We start from the raw sequence: 16,429 nt of genomic DNA on the forward strand, positions 1-16,429 counted from the left end.
TGGGGTTTATTCCCCTCTTCCTCTTAGAATTGGGAATATAGAGAATTTGCCCCATAGCACTGCATTTATTTGGGTTTTTTTAATTTCTAATTTTTAAAAGAACTTTAGTCCTCAACTTAACAACAGTTTGTTCAGTGACAGAAGTTACAACGGCAGTGGAAAAAAAAAAGACTTATGGCCATTTTTCACACTAACAACCATTACAGTTTCCCTGTGGTCATGTGATCAAAATTCAGATGGTTGCCAACATTTGTTATTTTTTAATATTTATTTTTTATTACTTTACAGGATAAAATACAAAAACAAATATAGTAGGAAAAATAGGTGAGGGAAAAGAGAAGGGAAAAGCGCAGAAAAGAAGGGAAAAAGAAAGAAAAGGAGTCGACTTCCGACTCCCTTTGGTGCAGTAAAATAAGATAGTAACATCAAACCTCAACTTTTTACTTTTACATAGTAGTATAAATCAGGGGTCTCCAACCTTGGGAACTTGAAGACTTGTGGACTTCAACTCCCAGAATTTCTCTGCTTTGGCTGAGGAATTCTGGGAGTTGAAGTCCACAAGTCTTCAAGTTGCCAAGGTTGGAGACCCCTGGTATAATAAACTAACCATTTCTATATCAACAAATCTATCTAATCGGTAAAACCCCAAATCACAGTTTCAGTTTTTTTCTGCCTCAAGCACAAAGTCCAGAAGCAGTTTCCAAGTAGAAACAAAAGTATTTATATATTTTTTTTCTTTTATCAAAACAGTCAACTTAGCCACTTCTGCTAACTCTGCACTTTTGCAAACATTTATCCATTGTGGGAATCGAAGTGTCCTTCCATTTTTTGTGCGTAAACATCTATAACATTAAAGCTCCCAATTTTTCCCCCCAAGTCTTTTTCCATTAAACCCAAAACTAAAGTTTCTGGTCTTAATATTCACTTTAAGACTCTTCTGTATTAGAATACTAGCTCGATATCCTGCTTTGCTATGAAACTATGTAATCGGGCTTAGTTTTTGGGGAGGAAAATGGGCGGGGGGGAATTCAGCCTACCAGCATCCATCGGTATTCATCTGACTAGCATCCTGTCAGTGTGTGGGAAAGTTGAGGGCTGTTTGGAAACTGAAACTGTATTTGCTGTGTGAGTAAGAAGGAGACAGGAAGGAGCCTGGGCGTGGCTTAGTTCAACTGTTCTGTACTAAAGCTGCTTGGTGCTGCGCTTTACGGTTCTAGAGATTTTGTGATGATGCGTGAGTGATATTTTATATACGTAGATGAATCCTAGTCCAATATTTCTTTGCTTTATCACATGTCCAGCCAGCTGATTCATATTTATGATGGTTCCAGTCTTCCAGGTGATGTGATCCCCTTTTTGCAACCTTCTGACAAAGTCAGTGGGGAAGCCAGATTCATTTAACGACTGTGTTCTTATCTTAACCGCCGTGATTCATTTAACAACTGTGGCAAGAAAGGTTGTAAAACTCGCTTAACAATGGTCTCAACGTAAGCAGCAGACAACTCGGGCTCAATTGTGGTTGTAAGTTGAGGACTATCTGGAATCGTGGGCATAAGAGCAAGCCACCTGAGGCTGTTGCTGAGTTCCAGCAGGCCTGATCTTGAACCCACAATGTCACAATCCCGAGAAGGGAACGCAGATAGGCCTCTACTTGCGAACATAATGGAGCCTGCCCATTAGGATCGTAAGTCACGACGGTTGCAAAGCGAGTCACCCATGTATCTGACCCACTTTTACCATCTTTTTTGCGATGTGTAGAACGAATGCCGCTGTCCTAAAGAGAAACCCATTGTTCGCTGTCAGCCGTTTCATCGAAAACCAGAAATGAGTGGCAGTTTTTAACAAAGCCATCATAAAATATAGTCATGTGACCTTGGGCCGCTGAAAATGGCCGTAAACGCAAGCCCGTTGCCGAGCAACCCACATGCAGTCACATGACCATGGGGGCGGGGAAAAGTGACTGTCAGAACTTAGGAACTGGATTGTAAGTATCCCCAAGGGAGATCCCGTCATAACTTTGAACCGGTCATAAGTCAAAGACTATCTGTACCATGAAGGCGTCTCAGAAGATGGAGGCAGCAGCTGATGGGTTGGTTGGTTGGTTTTTTGGATTGCAGTTGTTGATTCCATCACTTTTGAGAAGGAGATAGAACACCTTTCTATACTTTGCAGCCCAAACGCCACCCTATCATAGAATTCTTTATTGGCCAAGTGTGGTTGGACACACAAGGGATTTGTCTTGGTGTAAATACTCTCAGTACGCATAAAAGAAAAGATACATTCATTAAGAATCATTCTGTTCCCACAGACAATGGTTGGCTATCCAGAAGTTGAGGAGTAAAATTCGGAAGAAAGTGGACACCAAGGCCAGTAAAGGAAGGAAAATCCGGTGAGTAGAAAGAGGCACAGCGTTTTCTGCTCTCTTAACTTCTGCATTCTGTCATCCCCTTTTATGAAAAAGCTAAAAATAGTGATGTTACAAACAATTCTGTTTAGCTCTTTAATAATTGGTTTTCTGCGGGTATTAAAATAGACCAGGGGTCTCCAAAGTTGACAACTTTAAGACTTGTGGACTTCAGCTCCCAGAATTCTTCAGCCAGCCATGCTGACTGGGGGGTTCTGGGAGTTGCAGTCCACAAGTTGCCAAATTTGGAGGCCTCTGAAATAAAGGATGAAATATTTCAAACTGCATTGTTTTTGTTGGGGTCCCTCATTCTTGCAGATTAATACCAAGCTCAGGTTTTCTATAGACATTTTACCTCATATTTCAGCAAGTCGACCTCAGTACAACCATCCATATCATTCATCTTTGTGGGAGGCATCATTCCAAACCACCAATCAAATTTTTTCCAAAAAAACTTCCAGTCCCCCCCCCAAACAACTTCGCAGAATTCAACTGCCACAAGGCAGCCTCCATTTCTGAACTATTGTTTGGGTGCTGATCTGAATGAGCCCAGAGAACCAGAATAATATGGACAACAAAGTTTTCATCACCCAACTAGGTAGCACCACCAGTGTGAAAAGGGATTCGGGTTTGCAAATTGAAGTTGTTGTAGGTAAGTAGGTAGATGTTACCTAGTTGGGTAATGGAACGTCTGAAAGAAAACAACCAAGCTGAGAGAGTATCAAGGATCCCAGAGTCCTCCTCCTCCTCCTCCTCCACCTCCATCACCACCTTCTCCACCACCTCCTTTCCATGAATCCCACTCCCTTGTAGACTTGATGATGTTACCTAGTTGGGTCATGAAATGTCTGCAAAAAAAACAACCAAGCTGAGAGAGGACCAAGGATCACAGAGTTTTCTTCTTCTTCTTCTTCTTCTTCTTCTTCTTCTTCTTCTTCTTCTTCTTCTTCTTCTTCTTCTTCTTCTTCTTCTTCTTCTTCTTCTTCTCCTTCTCCTTCTCCTTCTCCTTCTCCTTCTCCTTCTCCTTCTCCTTCTCCTTTCTCTCTTCTTCTCTTTCTCTTTCTACTCTTTTCTTCTCTTTCTCCTCCTCCCTTCTTTTCTTTCTCCTCCTGTCTTCTTCTCCTTCTGTCTTCTTATCCTTCTCCTTCTTCTCCTCCTTTCTCTCTTCTTCTCTTTCTCTTTCTCCTCTTTTCTTCTCTTTTCTCCTCCTTCCTTCTCCTTTTCTTTCTCCTTCTGTCCTCCTCCTCCTCCTCCTCCTCCTCCTCCTCCTCCTCCTCCTCCTCCTCCTCCTCCTCCTCCTCCTCCTCCTCCTCTTCCTCCTCCTTTCCACAAACCCCACTCCCTTCTAGCCCTGATGACCAAACTAGGTCATGAAACCTCTGCAAGAAAACAGCCACGTTCAGAAAGCACCCAGGACCCCCACAGTTCAACTCAGAGCTGCAAACACATTCTCTTCCACCAAGCCCCTCTCTTAAAGCCCCCTTTCCTGGGACGGGTAAAGCTTTCCTATCGGAAAAGCCTTCTATGCTTAATGCCTTCTCTTTACCTTTCCTCCCCTCCTCCCTCCCCCCCGGCCTTCCAGGTATCATGTCCACAGCAAGCTGGTGAGCTTCATGGCGCCCATTGACCACTGCACAATGAATGATGATGCCAGGTTAGTAAGCAGTTAATTACGCTTCTGGAAGGGCTTTGTGACAGCTTGATATTGACCTGTTCTTCAGCCTGTCACCGTCTCAGGTTCTTTTGTATCAGCCAGCCATTTGTCACAGGCCAGGCCGCCCCTTTCTCTGCAGGCTGAGCCAGCTGTGAACGCTTCTCACACTCCCTGCAAACCACCAACCCCCCCACCCACCCACCCCCGCCAAATTGCACACGGCGTTTTTCCACAGTTCAGCCCAGCCTGTGCCCTTGATATTTGCCGCTTCAGTGCTTCAGGGAGAGCTGAGTTTGTGCGCTGCCTGCGTGCTTTTAATTTCCTTTTCTTTTTTCCCCCCTCCAGCCGGGGGTGGGGGGGGGGAGAGACAGAGAATTGCAGTGTTGCAACGCCTTTTGTGACATCTTAAAAGAAGAGATTTACAAGGATGTAAGCGCGGGCCCGCAAAACGCACGCCCCCCCCCCAATTGTTTCCGTTTTAAAGTTGCCACCGAATTTTTCCTTCCTTTCTTTCGCTGGAACAGATGTTACCTGTGGTGATCCCTCTGGAATTAGATTATTTGGGGGGGGGGGAGGTCTTTTTTTTCTTTTTCTTTGACAGGATATTGTTGCAAGTTCAAGATAAACATATGCGACTCTTGTGGGCTTAGTCCGTTTAATCAAAGGCATAAAATGGATTCTAGTCCGTGAAAGCTTATGGCATGGTGAATTTATTAGGTTGTAAGGTGCCATAAGACACTTTGCGAAAGATCAGACAATAATTTCTTGGCTTAAGAGTGCTCTCTCTCTCTTCTCTCTCTCTTTTCTCTCTCTCTTTTCTCTTTTTCTCTCTGTCTCTCTCCTCTCCCTCTTCCCCCCCCTCCCTCTATGTCTCTCTCTTTCTGTGTCCCTCTCCTTTCTGTCTCTCTCTCTCTCTTTCTCTCTCTGCCTTCTCTCTCTCTCCCTCTCTCTCTCTCTCTCTCTCTCTCTATTTTCTCTCTCTCTTTTCTCTTTCCCCCCTCTGTCTCTCTCTCTTCTCTCTCCCTTTTCTCTCTTTCTCTCTCTGCCCCCTCTGTCTCTCTCCTCTCTCTCTTTCTCTCTTTAATTCTTTGGTGAACTATCACATAATCAAGTATCATGAAGTCTTCCATTAACTACAGTTCCTTGTTTTAGCCAACCCAAGAAACTTTGTTTAATGGTGTTTGAAACAAACCACTGTTTTCAGCCACTCATAATAATGACTCAGATGTCATTTGAATATGGCTTTTGCTTTTTCAGCAGACTAACACAGCTTCTCGCTGGGAGATTTTAAATGAAAAATAAAAATCAGCGATGCTAAATAATGCTGGTTGCTAAACATGCAATGATTTCTGCTTCATGATACAGTTGTGAGACGTATAGTCAGTGCTGTTGATGCCTACAATGTATGTGAAGACAACTGTCCAATTTAAAATTCCAGTTTATACCTTCCCATTCCCCTGTGTTTGCGTACGTGTGTGTGTGTGTGTGTGTGTTGTAATGCAAAGCTCATATATGCATGAAGGAGGGAACAGTAATAATAATAACACTGCTTTCTTTGGCGGCAGTGGAAGGTAATTTCATTGTTTGCAAGTGTGAATTACTAGATTGAAAATGCAAATACACATTTCACAGTGGTGTGATCATGCGCTCAGCCTTTTGCTCTGTTAGTTTCGAGGCTTCACCCCAAAACAAATAAAGTCTCGTGCAGTGGGGAGCGCTGCATGTTTAGATTGTGAAAAGTCAGAAAAAACAGGGTTGTGCTTACTGCCTATAAAATAAATTAATTGTACGGAGATGGCTGACAACACTGAATTCCAACTAAAGAAGGAAAAACCAGATAATCTTCAGAGGTAGGAGCTATCCATCTGGGACCAGAGCCCTTTGTTGGAAAACAGTTACTCATGAATGGTTCTCCCTTGCCCAGATTTTAAACCAGAAATTGTCCCCAGAGAATAAAACATGGGGAAGCCAAAAAAAAACAAAAAACCTGTATGGGGTTAATGAACCATCTAAGCCATGATATAAATTAGACTGTTGTTTGGGGAAAGACCACAAAGCCAAACCTTTATTCCTTAAGGGCGTCTTTGAGGTAGAGAACCATAGGAATAGTAAAAAGCACTCTAGAACGCTGTTTCTCAACCCAGGCCACTTTAAGATGGGTGCATTTCATTTCCCAGAATTCCTCAGCCATGCTGAATTCTGGGAGTTGAAGTCCATCCTTGTTAACGCATTCTGGCTGGGGTATTCCGAAAGTCCACACCTCTTAAAAGTTGCTCGGGTTAACAAACACTATTGAGCATTATATAGAATCTAAGTCATTATAATTGCAGAATGGGAGGCATTGGGAATTCCTTGGAGTTCCATATGGTGGCTAAAGTGATATTTTGAAAGGGGTCCATCTTCACAAATGTCCTCACCCCCACAACACATTTTCCTGAATTAGGTTAAAGGGGTTAGCGAGTTTATAAAATCCCAAACATGGCTAAAATTAGAGTTATATGCCTGCAAGGTGGATAGATTTTAGGGGCCAGTTACACTCTTCCCCCCTTCTCTCTCTCTCCCTCCCTCCCTCCCTCTTTCTTTCTCTCTCTCTCTCCTGGAGAAAAGGAAGGGAGGAAGGATATTTTACCGCTTTGAATTATTTTTAAAAATATTTAAAAATTATTGTTAAAAGACAGGATACAAATAAATGGTTGCCTCTACATGAGACGGTTGGCATAGAAATCGTAAATCAGTAAATAAAAAATTTAGCCTCAGCAAACTGGATTGTACAGTTAATCTCGGTGTACACAAGAACTGATTCCAAGAACTTATCAAGTCAGTAGCCCTCTTTAACCACTCAGTCCTCCAAGAAAGAGAGCTGGAGAGAAGGAGCAGCTAAAGGGGGAAAGTTCCTCTGATAAAATATGTCCTGCAACACTTAATTGGCTGCAAGTGCTTCAACCACACACACCTTCTCCTGGTGATGTAATGAAGCCTTGCCAGTGTTTCCCTTGGCAGGGACTTCTGATTTTGCTGAGATTTCCTGGAAGAAATGATTAGAAACTGCATTTCCCAAAGAGTTTACAATTCCAATTTTTCCAGCAATCCTCCAACTCCGGTTACTAATAAAGGTTAATCCGAAATAATGCATTGTGTGGCTGCTGCCTGCCATTGGAGTTATGGTTTAAAGCAGGGGTCCCCAAACTTGGCAACTTTAAGGCTTGTGGACTTCAACTCCCAGAATTCCTCCTCCAGCCATGTTAGCTCGGGAATTCTGGGAGTTGAAGTCCACAAGCCTTAAAGTGGCCAAGTTTGGGGACCCTTGTTTTAAATCATGGCTGGGCAGAAGGCAGTTCTGGATCGAGCCTCAGATTTGCTAGGTGAGATGCAGGAGGCTCAGAGGGATGTGTCTGAATCCTCAACGCTTATCCATCATGCCAACTGGAATGACTCTTCCGTGCTCCCAATTTTGCTTTGCCATTTAAGGTTGGGATCCTGGGCGTATCCTGAAGGGCAGAGATAGAGAGGAAAGGACGCAAGGGCAGAATCCTTGGCAGGAGAGCCTGAAAGGTTTTAGCTGCACCATCCACTGAGGGGAGCATGATTCTGCCAATTGAGATGATCTTGTTCTTAGAGTGGGTGATTCTCCAGTTTTCCTTTCCGGCCCTTTTACTGTACAGCCAGGGATATCCAAGCTTGACAGCTTTAAGGCTTGTGGACTTCAACTCCCAGAATTCCCCCGCTGTGAATCGAAGTCCACAAGCCTTAAAAGTTGCCAAGCTTGGATACCCCTTCTGTAAAAGTCAGGAACCTATACACTGAATCAAAGCCTTAATGCGGGAGTCTTCAAACTTGACAGCTTGAAGATTTGTGGGCTTCAACTCCCAGAATTCCTCCTCCAGTCATGTTAGCTCAGGAATTCTGGGAGGTGAAATCCTTGCCAAGTTTGAAGATCCTTGCCTTAATGCCTCAATATATTTCCATGGCATAAAAAGGGACTGGGTCAGAGAAATCCGAACTAGACTGTGTGGTTTCTCTGTGTCATATAATATATGTGGGTATATACATAATTTTGTATTTATTTATTTATTTATTTAGTTTGTCATGTTTATGTATATATTGGAGGAGGTCACCCTTTGAGAGCTATATACAACAAAATTTCATTTTAATGTATGCTGATTAGTGTACAGTCAAAGTGATAATAAAGTTGTTATTCTATTCTATCCTATCACATCCCATCCCTATTCCTATTCCCATTCCATATATTCTGTTCAGTCCTGTCCCATTCCATCTATTCTATTCTATTCTATTCTATTCTATTCTATTCTATTCTCATTCCATTATTTTATTCTATTCTATTCTATTCTCATTCCATTATTCTATTCTATTCTATTCTATTCTATTCTATTCTATTCTATTCTATTCTATTCTCATTCCATTATTCTATTCTATTCTCATTCCATTATTCTATTCTATTCTCATTCCATTATTCTATTCTATTCTCATTCCATTCTATTCTATTCTATTCTATTCTATTCTATTCTCATTCCATTATTCTATTCTATTCTGTTCTCATTCCATTATTCTATTCTATTCTATTCTATTCTATTCTATTCTATTCTATTCTATTCTATTCTTATTCCATTATTCTATTCTACTCATTCCTTTGTTCTATTCTATTCTCATTCCATTATTCTATTCTATTCTATTCTATTCTATTCTATTCTATTCTATTCTCATTCCATTCTATTCTCATTCCATTCTATTCTCATTCCATTATTCTACTCTACTCTATTCTATTCTATTCTATTCTATTCTATTCTATTCTATTCTATTCTATTCTATTCTATTCTCATTCCATTATTCTATTCTATTCTATTCTATTCTATTCTATTCTCATTCCTATTCTATTCTACTTCCATTATTTTATTCTATTCCACTCCACTCCATTCCGTTCTACTTTATAGTCTTTTAACTTGCATCTTTTGGGATTCGGCTTCTGGAAACACACAATTATTGGATCTGTGGGGGAATTTGGCTTTGAAATTACAGTAGTCCTCAACTGTCAAGAGTTCATTTTGTGACCGTTCAAAGTTACAACAGCACTGAAAAAAGTGACACGATCATTTTTCACACTTATGACCATTTTGCAGCATCCATGACTGTGTCATGTGATCAAAATTCATATGCTTGGCAGCAGACTCATATTTATGACGGCTGCAGTGTCCTGGGGTCACGTGATCCCCTTTTGTGACCTTCTGACAGGTAAAGTCAATGGGGAAGCCGTATTCACTTCACATCTGTATTACCAGCTGAACAACTGCAGTGATTCACTTAACAACCGTGGCAAGAAAGGTCGTAAAAGGGGGCAAAACTCATTTAACAAATGCTTCGGTTAGCAACAGAAATTTGGGGCTCGATTGTGGTTGTAAGTCAAGGACTACCTGTATTTTGGGCGTAGAAATTTTGCAATTCCCAAGAAAAGACCATCACTACAAAGGGTGTTTTTTTTCTGCTTTTACCTTCTGCCATCATCTTTCCCTGATGCTGAGAACAAGTTTCTTCCCCTTCCACTCCTGTTCCTGACAGAGTAAACTCACCCAACCTAATAAAGAAGGCAGTGAATTTGCTTATTTAATTATTTGTGAAGTTGTTGGCTTCTTTCTCTCTCTCTCTCTCCCTCCCTCTCTCTCCCTCTCTCTCTTTCCTCCTTTTTTATTACTTCTTCTCCCTCTTTCTCTCTTTTTATTCTTTCTTTTTCTCATTTTATTTTCTCCCTCTCCCTCTTCTCTCTATTTCTCTTCTCTCTCTCTCTCTCATTTTTTCCCTGTCTCTTCCTCTCTCTCTCTTTCCTTCTCTTTTTATTACTTCTCCCTCTCCCTCTTTCTCTCTCCCACTCCCTCTTTTTCTCTTTTTATTCTTTCTTTTTCTCTTTTTATTTTCTCTCTCTCCCTCTTCTCTCTATTTCTCTTTTCTCTATATATATATTTCTCTTTTCTCTCTCCCTCTATTTCTCTTTTTTCTTCTCTCTCCCTCTCCCCCTCCCTTTTTCTCTCTCTCTCTGTTTCTCTTATTCTCTCTTTTTCTCTTTATTTTCTCTTTCCCTCCCTCTTCTCTCTATTTCTCTTCTCTCTTCTCTCTCATTTTCTACCTGTCTCTCCCTCTCCCTCTCTCTCTTTTTATTCTTCTCTCTACCCCTCTCCCTCTTTCTCTCTTTTTCTCTCTCTATTTCTCTTTTTATTCTTCTCTCTCCCTCTTTCTCTTTTTCTCGCTTTCTCTTTTTATTCTTCTTCTCTCATTCTCCCTCTCTCTCCCCCCTCTCCCCTTTGGTAATCCAGCCATACATTTGCCAAACCCCTTTTTCATTACTGCGATTTCTATCCTTTAAAGGCACGAAAAAAATTAATAAGAATAAAATAAATAAAAAAGCTAACCTGTTTTACGAACGGCCGACGTGATTTGTCATCTTTTCCCAGTGAGACAATTTGTCATCCCTTGCCTGGAATCTGTTAACAAAACAATCAAGCTGTGAAAAGGAGAATTCATCCCGGACACAGGAGATATTAAAGTACACAAAGAAGGTGCTTCTCTTCTCCCCCCCCCCCCCCCCAATCCCACCCCCTCTGCATCTCTTTAGACACGGCCATTTCTTTGCACCGATTAATCTATCCAAATTTCAGTGCAAGTGGGGGAAAGGGAAGGAGAGGGGAAGTCAGGTAGTCCTCGACTTACGACCACAATTGAGCTCAAAATTTCTGTTGCTAAGCAAGACATCCCTGAAACCAGTTTTGCCACGTTTTGCGACCTTTTTTTGCCACCGTTGTTAAGTGTGTCTGGCTTCACCATTGAGTTTGCTTGTCAGAAGGTCACAAAGGGGGATCGCAGGACCCCGGCACGCTGCAACCGTCATATTTGCCAAGCGTCTGAATTATCCTCACCTGATCGTGGAGATCTTCAAAAAGTTGTACGTGTGAAAAACGGTCATAAGTCATTTTCTCCACATTTTAACTTCGAACAGTCACTAAATGAACTGTTGTAAGTCGAGGACTAGCTGTATTTCCAAGTCACTGTTCCTTGTTTGGTGTAGGACAAAGGCAGATTCCTGCATGCCTCGCCAGGGGTGATTGATTTCTGTATTCTATATAGATTAGCGTAGTCTAGTGGTTAAAGCACCAGATATGCTGTCCTGCTCACACACACACACATACCTAAGTGGGTTTAGTGGGTTTATTAATATTCCCCCTGCAACTCCCTTCACCAAAACCCCCAGAACTGTGCCACAAGTCCAGCCACAAGCAGACCAATGCTAGTCCACAGAACAATGGCCAAGGAGTCCACAAGGCACTGAAAAGTTTCCCAAACAAGATAAACCCACCAGGCAAAATTAAATCCACAATATAAGAGGGTTCACAAGGCAAGAAAAGCCCAGACTTCACAAGGCACGAGCCAAGCCAAGGCACGGCATCAATCCGAAGCAAGGCAAGAATCACAACCATCAGAAATCACACAGCTCGGAAATGAACAGGTCGTTCCCGGCATCGCCTCCATCTGTCTGCTGTGCTAAATAGCCAGCTTCTGCTGCAGCCCATCAAGAAGGGCGAGGCTGCCTCCTCGCGAGTAACTGGGCTGACCTCCTCCGTTCCTGCCTTTTCTCTGCCCAGCCTGTTCTGGGATCAGCTGCAGCAGGCAGTTCATCTTCATCATCACTGACTGACTTGCAGCTACGTACTTTCTCCACCCGAAGCCTCTGGGCTGTCTCGCTGCAGCTGTGCTTCAGCCACATCCCTCTCAGACGGCCGCTCAGAGCCATTGACCAACTCCCCTCCAGAGGGGCCCGGAACTTCATGTTCTTCTGAGTGACACCTGGGGAGATAACTGGGGGGGAAGCATCCCAAGGGAGTCATCAGTCCAGGCTAGAAATCAGGAGACGATGAGGTGATTCTGGACCAATCATCAGGCGACTGTGAGTTCTTAACCTGCCTTAGGCATTCATGACAGCTCGGCGACTTTACAGGTGTCAAACTCCGTCATGTGATGTTTCGCGACGTTTTCCCTCCTTCGCGGAGTTGAGGTGGGCGTGGCCCGCGCATGAGGCATCTCACCTGTGGGCTGCCAGTTTGACACCCCTACTTTAAGCCATCCACTCTTCTCTCCGTCCATCCTACCTCACGGGATTGTCATCGTGGGGGGAAAATAGGAGGAAAGAGAAGTGCTTGATATGTTCACCGCCTTGAGTTTTTTTAAAAATAATAATAATAATAATAATAAAGGCAAGATACAAATTAAAGAAATAAACGGCTTGCGTAGCACCCTGATTTCAAGCCGAATCGACCAGCACGAGGGTCATCCAGCCAAGCCGAAAGGCGGGAGATCAAAGTTAGGGGGGGAAGGAAAGGCGCCTTCGCCCGTCCCCAAATTTTTCCTGGGGAATTTGCCCCTGTGGGGAAGGAGACCCCGGCCCTGGGTTCAAGTTTCAGCCGCATCATTTGGGCCAAAGCTGCGTAAGGGCGGTGGGGGGGGAGGGAGGAAGAGGGCCAACAGTCCTTCGCTTCGGTTTCCCAGTCCCCCAGGAGCCCCCCTCCTCAAAGCAGTGAAAGGAAGCAGACAATTTCAACAATGGCCACGTGCAAGCCTATAATTAGAGTGGGATGGTAGCTCGGGTGCCTCCTAGCAGGCCAACCGGCAAAGAGATCATAGCTCTGGGGTGGGACGAGACACGTTGGAGGGTGAAATTGCATGGAGCATGAAGGGCAGAGGGAGTTGAGGGGGAGGAGCCCTTGGCATGACCAACCCTCCCCCTTTGTGCACCATCCTTGGAATATAAGGCTCCTTCCCTTCCTCATTTCTCTTTTTCACGAAGTCCATATATAATCTTATCCTTTATCCAGGCAGGAGGCCGGCCAATCGGAGGTCAGGGCTCAATTTGGGGGATCTAGCAAGAGCAGATCTGTGTGGGGCTAGGAAGATCAACCTTCCCTGGGGCAGCCAGAGATCCTGCAGGCCTAGGCAGGTCTGTGGATTAATTTATGGCCCGTGTTTTACCCATGTTCTTCAGTGGGTTTCTCTGTGAACGTGTATGCGTAGGCTTCTTCTAACATTACCCCCATCGTCTTTTTTGAAAATATATGTATATATATTTTGCAGTTGCTGTGGCTTCGCGAGGGTGAGATTGCCACCTAGTGTGCATTTCTTTTTCTTTTCAAGCTGGGAAAGGCAGGGGAGCTGGAAGCAGGAGGAGGAAAATTCACTTCCTCAAGTTGTGGGAGGTTTCCTTGCAGTGGGCATCGCCCCATTGGCTGGGATCCAAGGCTGCTGTTTGCTTTGGTGGTTGCATGATTCTTCCCCAAGAGGAAGGACATTCTTTGACGTTGGGTGTCTTGTAAGCCTCTTGTAGTGAAGTGTTAATACCATTTTATAATGCCTTGGTAAGGCCACACTTGGAATATTGCATCCAGTTTGGGTCACCACAATAGAAAAAAAAAGATGTTGGGATTCTAGAAAGAATGCAGAGAAGAGCGACGATGATTAGAGGTGTGATGACCCAGAGTGGAACACAAACGTAACAAAATCCAAAACGTAAATAAATGTCCTTTAATGCCTCCAACTTGGCCCCACTGTTCAGTAATTCTCAGCTGGAGATAAAACGTATTCAAAAATAGTCTTCAAAAGAAAGCAATACAATCCTAACTTAATGAGCAGATAGAGGTGAAATAAAAAACTAAAACAGACTACAGTGAAGGAATTTCCACAACGGACCAGGATAAGTAATTACCAACTTCAAGGAGATAATAAGGCACAGTCTGTTGGAAGGATGCCAACCAAGATAACTTCAGCCCAAAATAACATACACTTTGCTTCTGGCAACACTGTGTTGTAATCGTCTCTCTTATATACTATTTTCCCCAGCTGCAACCAATGAGGGGGATCATGGCCGCTTCCTCTCTCGTAAGCCAAGTTGTTTCCTTCTCTGTTCCTCCCTGCATGTCCTAGGACAGGGGTGGGCAAACTTTTTGGCTCGGGGGCCGCATGGACTTTTAAAATTTAACAGACGGGCCGGGTCAGCACAAGATTTTTTGGGAATCGCCCCCCACCCTTTCTCCCCCTCTTCTCCTCCTTCCCCTCCTCGGAGGCCCCTGAGTCAGGAGTTGCTACCGCCGGCGCAGCTCCGCACGGCTCCAGTCCCGCATTGCCTTGGGAAGGGAAAGGCAAAAAGGAAGAGCCGCGGCGGTGCTGCAACAGCAGCAGCGGCACCGGAGGCTCAGGCTCAGCGGCTCCTAGTTTTGCCTTTTCCTTCCCAAGGCAACGGGACTGGAGCGCGCGAGCTGCGCCGGCGGTAGCAACTCCTGACAGCCCCAGCTGGACACCTGAGCGGAGCCGGGCGGAACTGCCTGTTGCTGCTGCCGGAGCACCACCGGGTCGCCTCCTCCAAGCAGCCCGCCCACTGGCTGGGCTTCCCCTCCACCGTGCGGCTCAGGGCCAGGCGCGAGCACCGCGAGTTAAAAGGAAGCCAAAAGTTGCTGGGAAGTTGCTCGGGTTTCCGGGGCTTCCAGGGTTAAACTTTGCACAGGCAAAGATTGCAGTCGGGAGCGTCTTCCCGCCGAGGAGCGGGAAGGGTTTCAGCGGGCGGGCGGGCTGCTTGGAGGAGGCGACCGGCGGTGCTCGGGTTTCCCCTCCGCCCGCGCGGCTCGGGGCCAGGCGTGAGCGCCCGCGAGGAAAAAGGAAGCCGCAAGTTGCTGGGAAGTTGCTCGGGTGCTGGGAGCAGGCTTTTAAAGTGCTGCCCGAGCAGGACCGCCCGAGCCGGGAAACGGGGCACCAAGGCAGGGCAAGGCTCCACCAGCAGCGGCCTAGCTTTAGGTGGCTCCAAGCAGCCCGCTCCAAGCAGCCCGCCCGCCCGCCGGGCGGAACCCTCCACTCCTCGGCCGGAAGACGCTCCCACCTGCAAACTTTGCCTTTGCAAAGTTTAAGCCTGGAAGCCCCGGAAAAAAAGGGGGATCGGCGGGGACTCACCTTTGGAGGAGGTCGCACTCGAAGGTGATTTCGAACTCCCAGCCGAGGCCTTTGCAAAGTTCTTCTTTTCTTTCCTACCCCGAGAGCGCTCCGCACTGTTTTGCAGCTTTGGGGGCCACATGGTGCAGGGCAATACGCCACGGCCAGCGATTTTTTCAGGGGCGGGCCGGATTGGACAGACCAACGGGCCGGATGTGGCCGCGGGCGTGGTTGCCCACCCTGTCCTAGGATGATGAGGGGATGGGTCTGGTTCTTCCTCTGACTGCCCAGCTGGCCTCTGCCCTTCCCAGCCTCCTCCACAACCTCCGGATCCACACTCCCACTCCCTGTCTGCTGTTCCTCCTCTCCCTCAGAGCGTGACAGAGGACATGACAGAGGACATATGAAGGGCATGACAGAGGACATATGAAGAATGGTTTCAGGAACCGGGCATATCTAATTTAATGAAAAGGACATGATAGCGGTGTTCCAATATCTATGGGACTGCCCCAAAGAAGAGGAAGTCAACCTATTCTCCAGAGCAGTGATCCCCAACCTTTTTATGCCGCGGCCGGTACCGGCATCAGCTGGGCGCTGCGGCCCGGTACCGGCATCAGCTGGGCGCTGCGGCCCGGCACCGGCATCAGCTGGGCGCTGCGGCCGGTGCCGGCATCAGCTGGCGCCGCCATCTTTTTGATGAAAAAGTGCTTCCGGTGACCTCACCGGAAGCTTCATCAAAGATGGCGGCACTGCTGCTCGTGAGCTTTTCCGGGTAGAAATGGCTTTCTGCAGAAAGCTCACTGGGCGCTAGCGCCGCCATCTTTTTGATGAAAAAGTGCTTCCGTGAGCTTTCTACCCGGAAAAGCTCACGGAAGCACTTTTTCATCAAAAAGATGGCGGCGCCAGCAAACCAGCAGCCGGTAGGACTTGTTCCACGGACCGGTACCGGTCCGCGGACCGTGGTTGGGGACCCCTGCTCCAGAGCACCTGAGGACAGGACAAGAAGCAATGGGTGGAAACTAATCAAGGAGAGAAGAAACCTAGAACCAAGGAGGAATTTCCTGACAGTGGAGAACAATTAACCTGTGGAACGGCTTGTCTCTAGAAGTTGTGGGTGCTCCAACACTGGAAGTTTGCAAGAAGAGATTGGACAACCACTTGTCTGAAATGGTATAGGGCAGGGGTCTCCAAATATGTTACCCTGTTAAGTCCCTCCCTGAGACCCCCTGAAAATTGTTATTGCGCTGACTTTAGGATCTTTTGAGACTTAACCAACGGGGCTTACCTGCGCATCAGTGCAGCTCTCTAGAAAACGGTCGTTCTTTCTTTCTAGCTGGGAAACAACTTGGTTGTAAATAAAAGAACAATCTACAATCTCCCATTAGTTGGTCATGGATAGGTTA

The 16,429-nt window shown here is 45.5% G+C and overlaps 1 protein-coding gene across 2 annotated transcripts in view; it reads left to right on the forward strand.

Moving 5' to 3' along the window:
- Positions 1-16,429, forward strand: part of AATF (apoptosis antagonizing transcription factor) — a 109,431-nt gene that overhangs the window by 79,549 nt on the left and 13,453 nt on the right. The window contains exons 10-11 of one of the 2 annotated variants that reach the window (XM_026680472.2): positions 2,309-2,389; positions 3,987-4,058. In XM_026680472.2, the coding sequence (XP_026536257.1) occupies positions 2,309-2,389; positions 3,987-4,058 (153 nt within the window). The remainder of the gene's footprint in view (positions 1-2,308; positions 2,390-3,986; positions 4,059-16,429) is intronic. The other variant, XM_087956561.1, reaches the window with a different exon arrangement.

This window comes from Notechis scutatus, chromosome 1, assembly GCF_049901735.1.
Source record: "Notechis scutatus isolate UNSWTSFEM ecotype Mainland chromosome 1, rNotScu1.2, whole genome shotgun sequence".
Taxonomy (NCBI): domain Eukaryota; kingdom Metazoa; phylum Chordata; class Lepidosauria; order Squamata; family Elapidae; genus Notechis; species Notechis scutatus.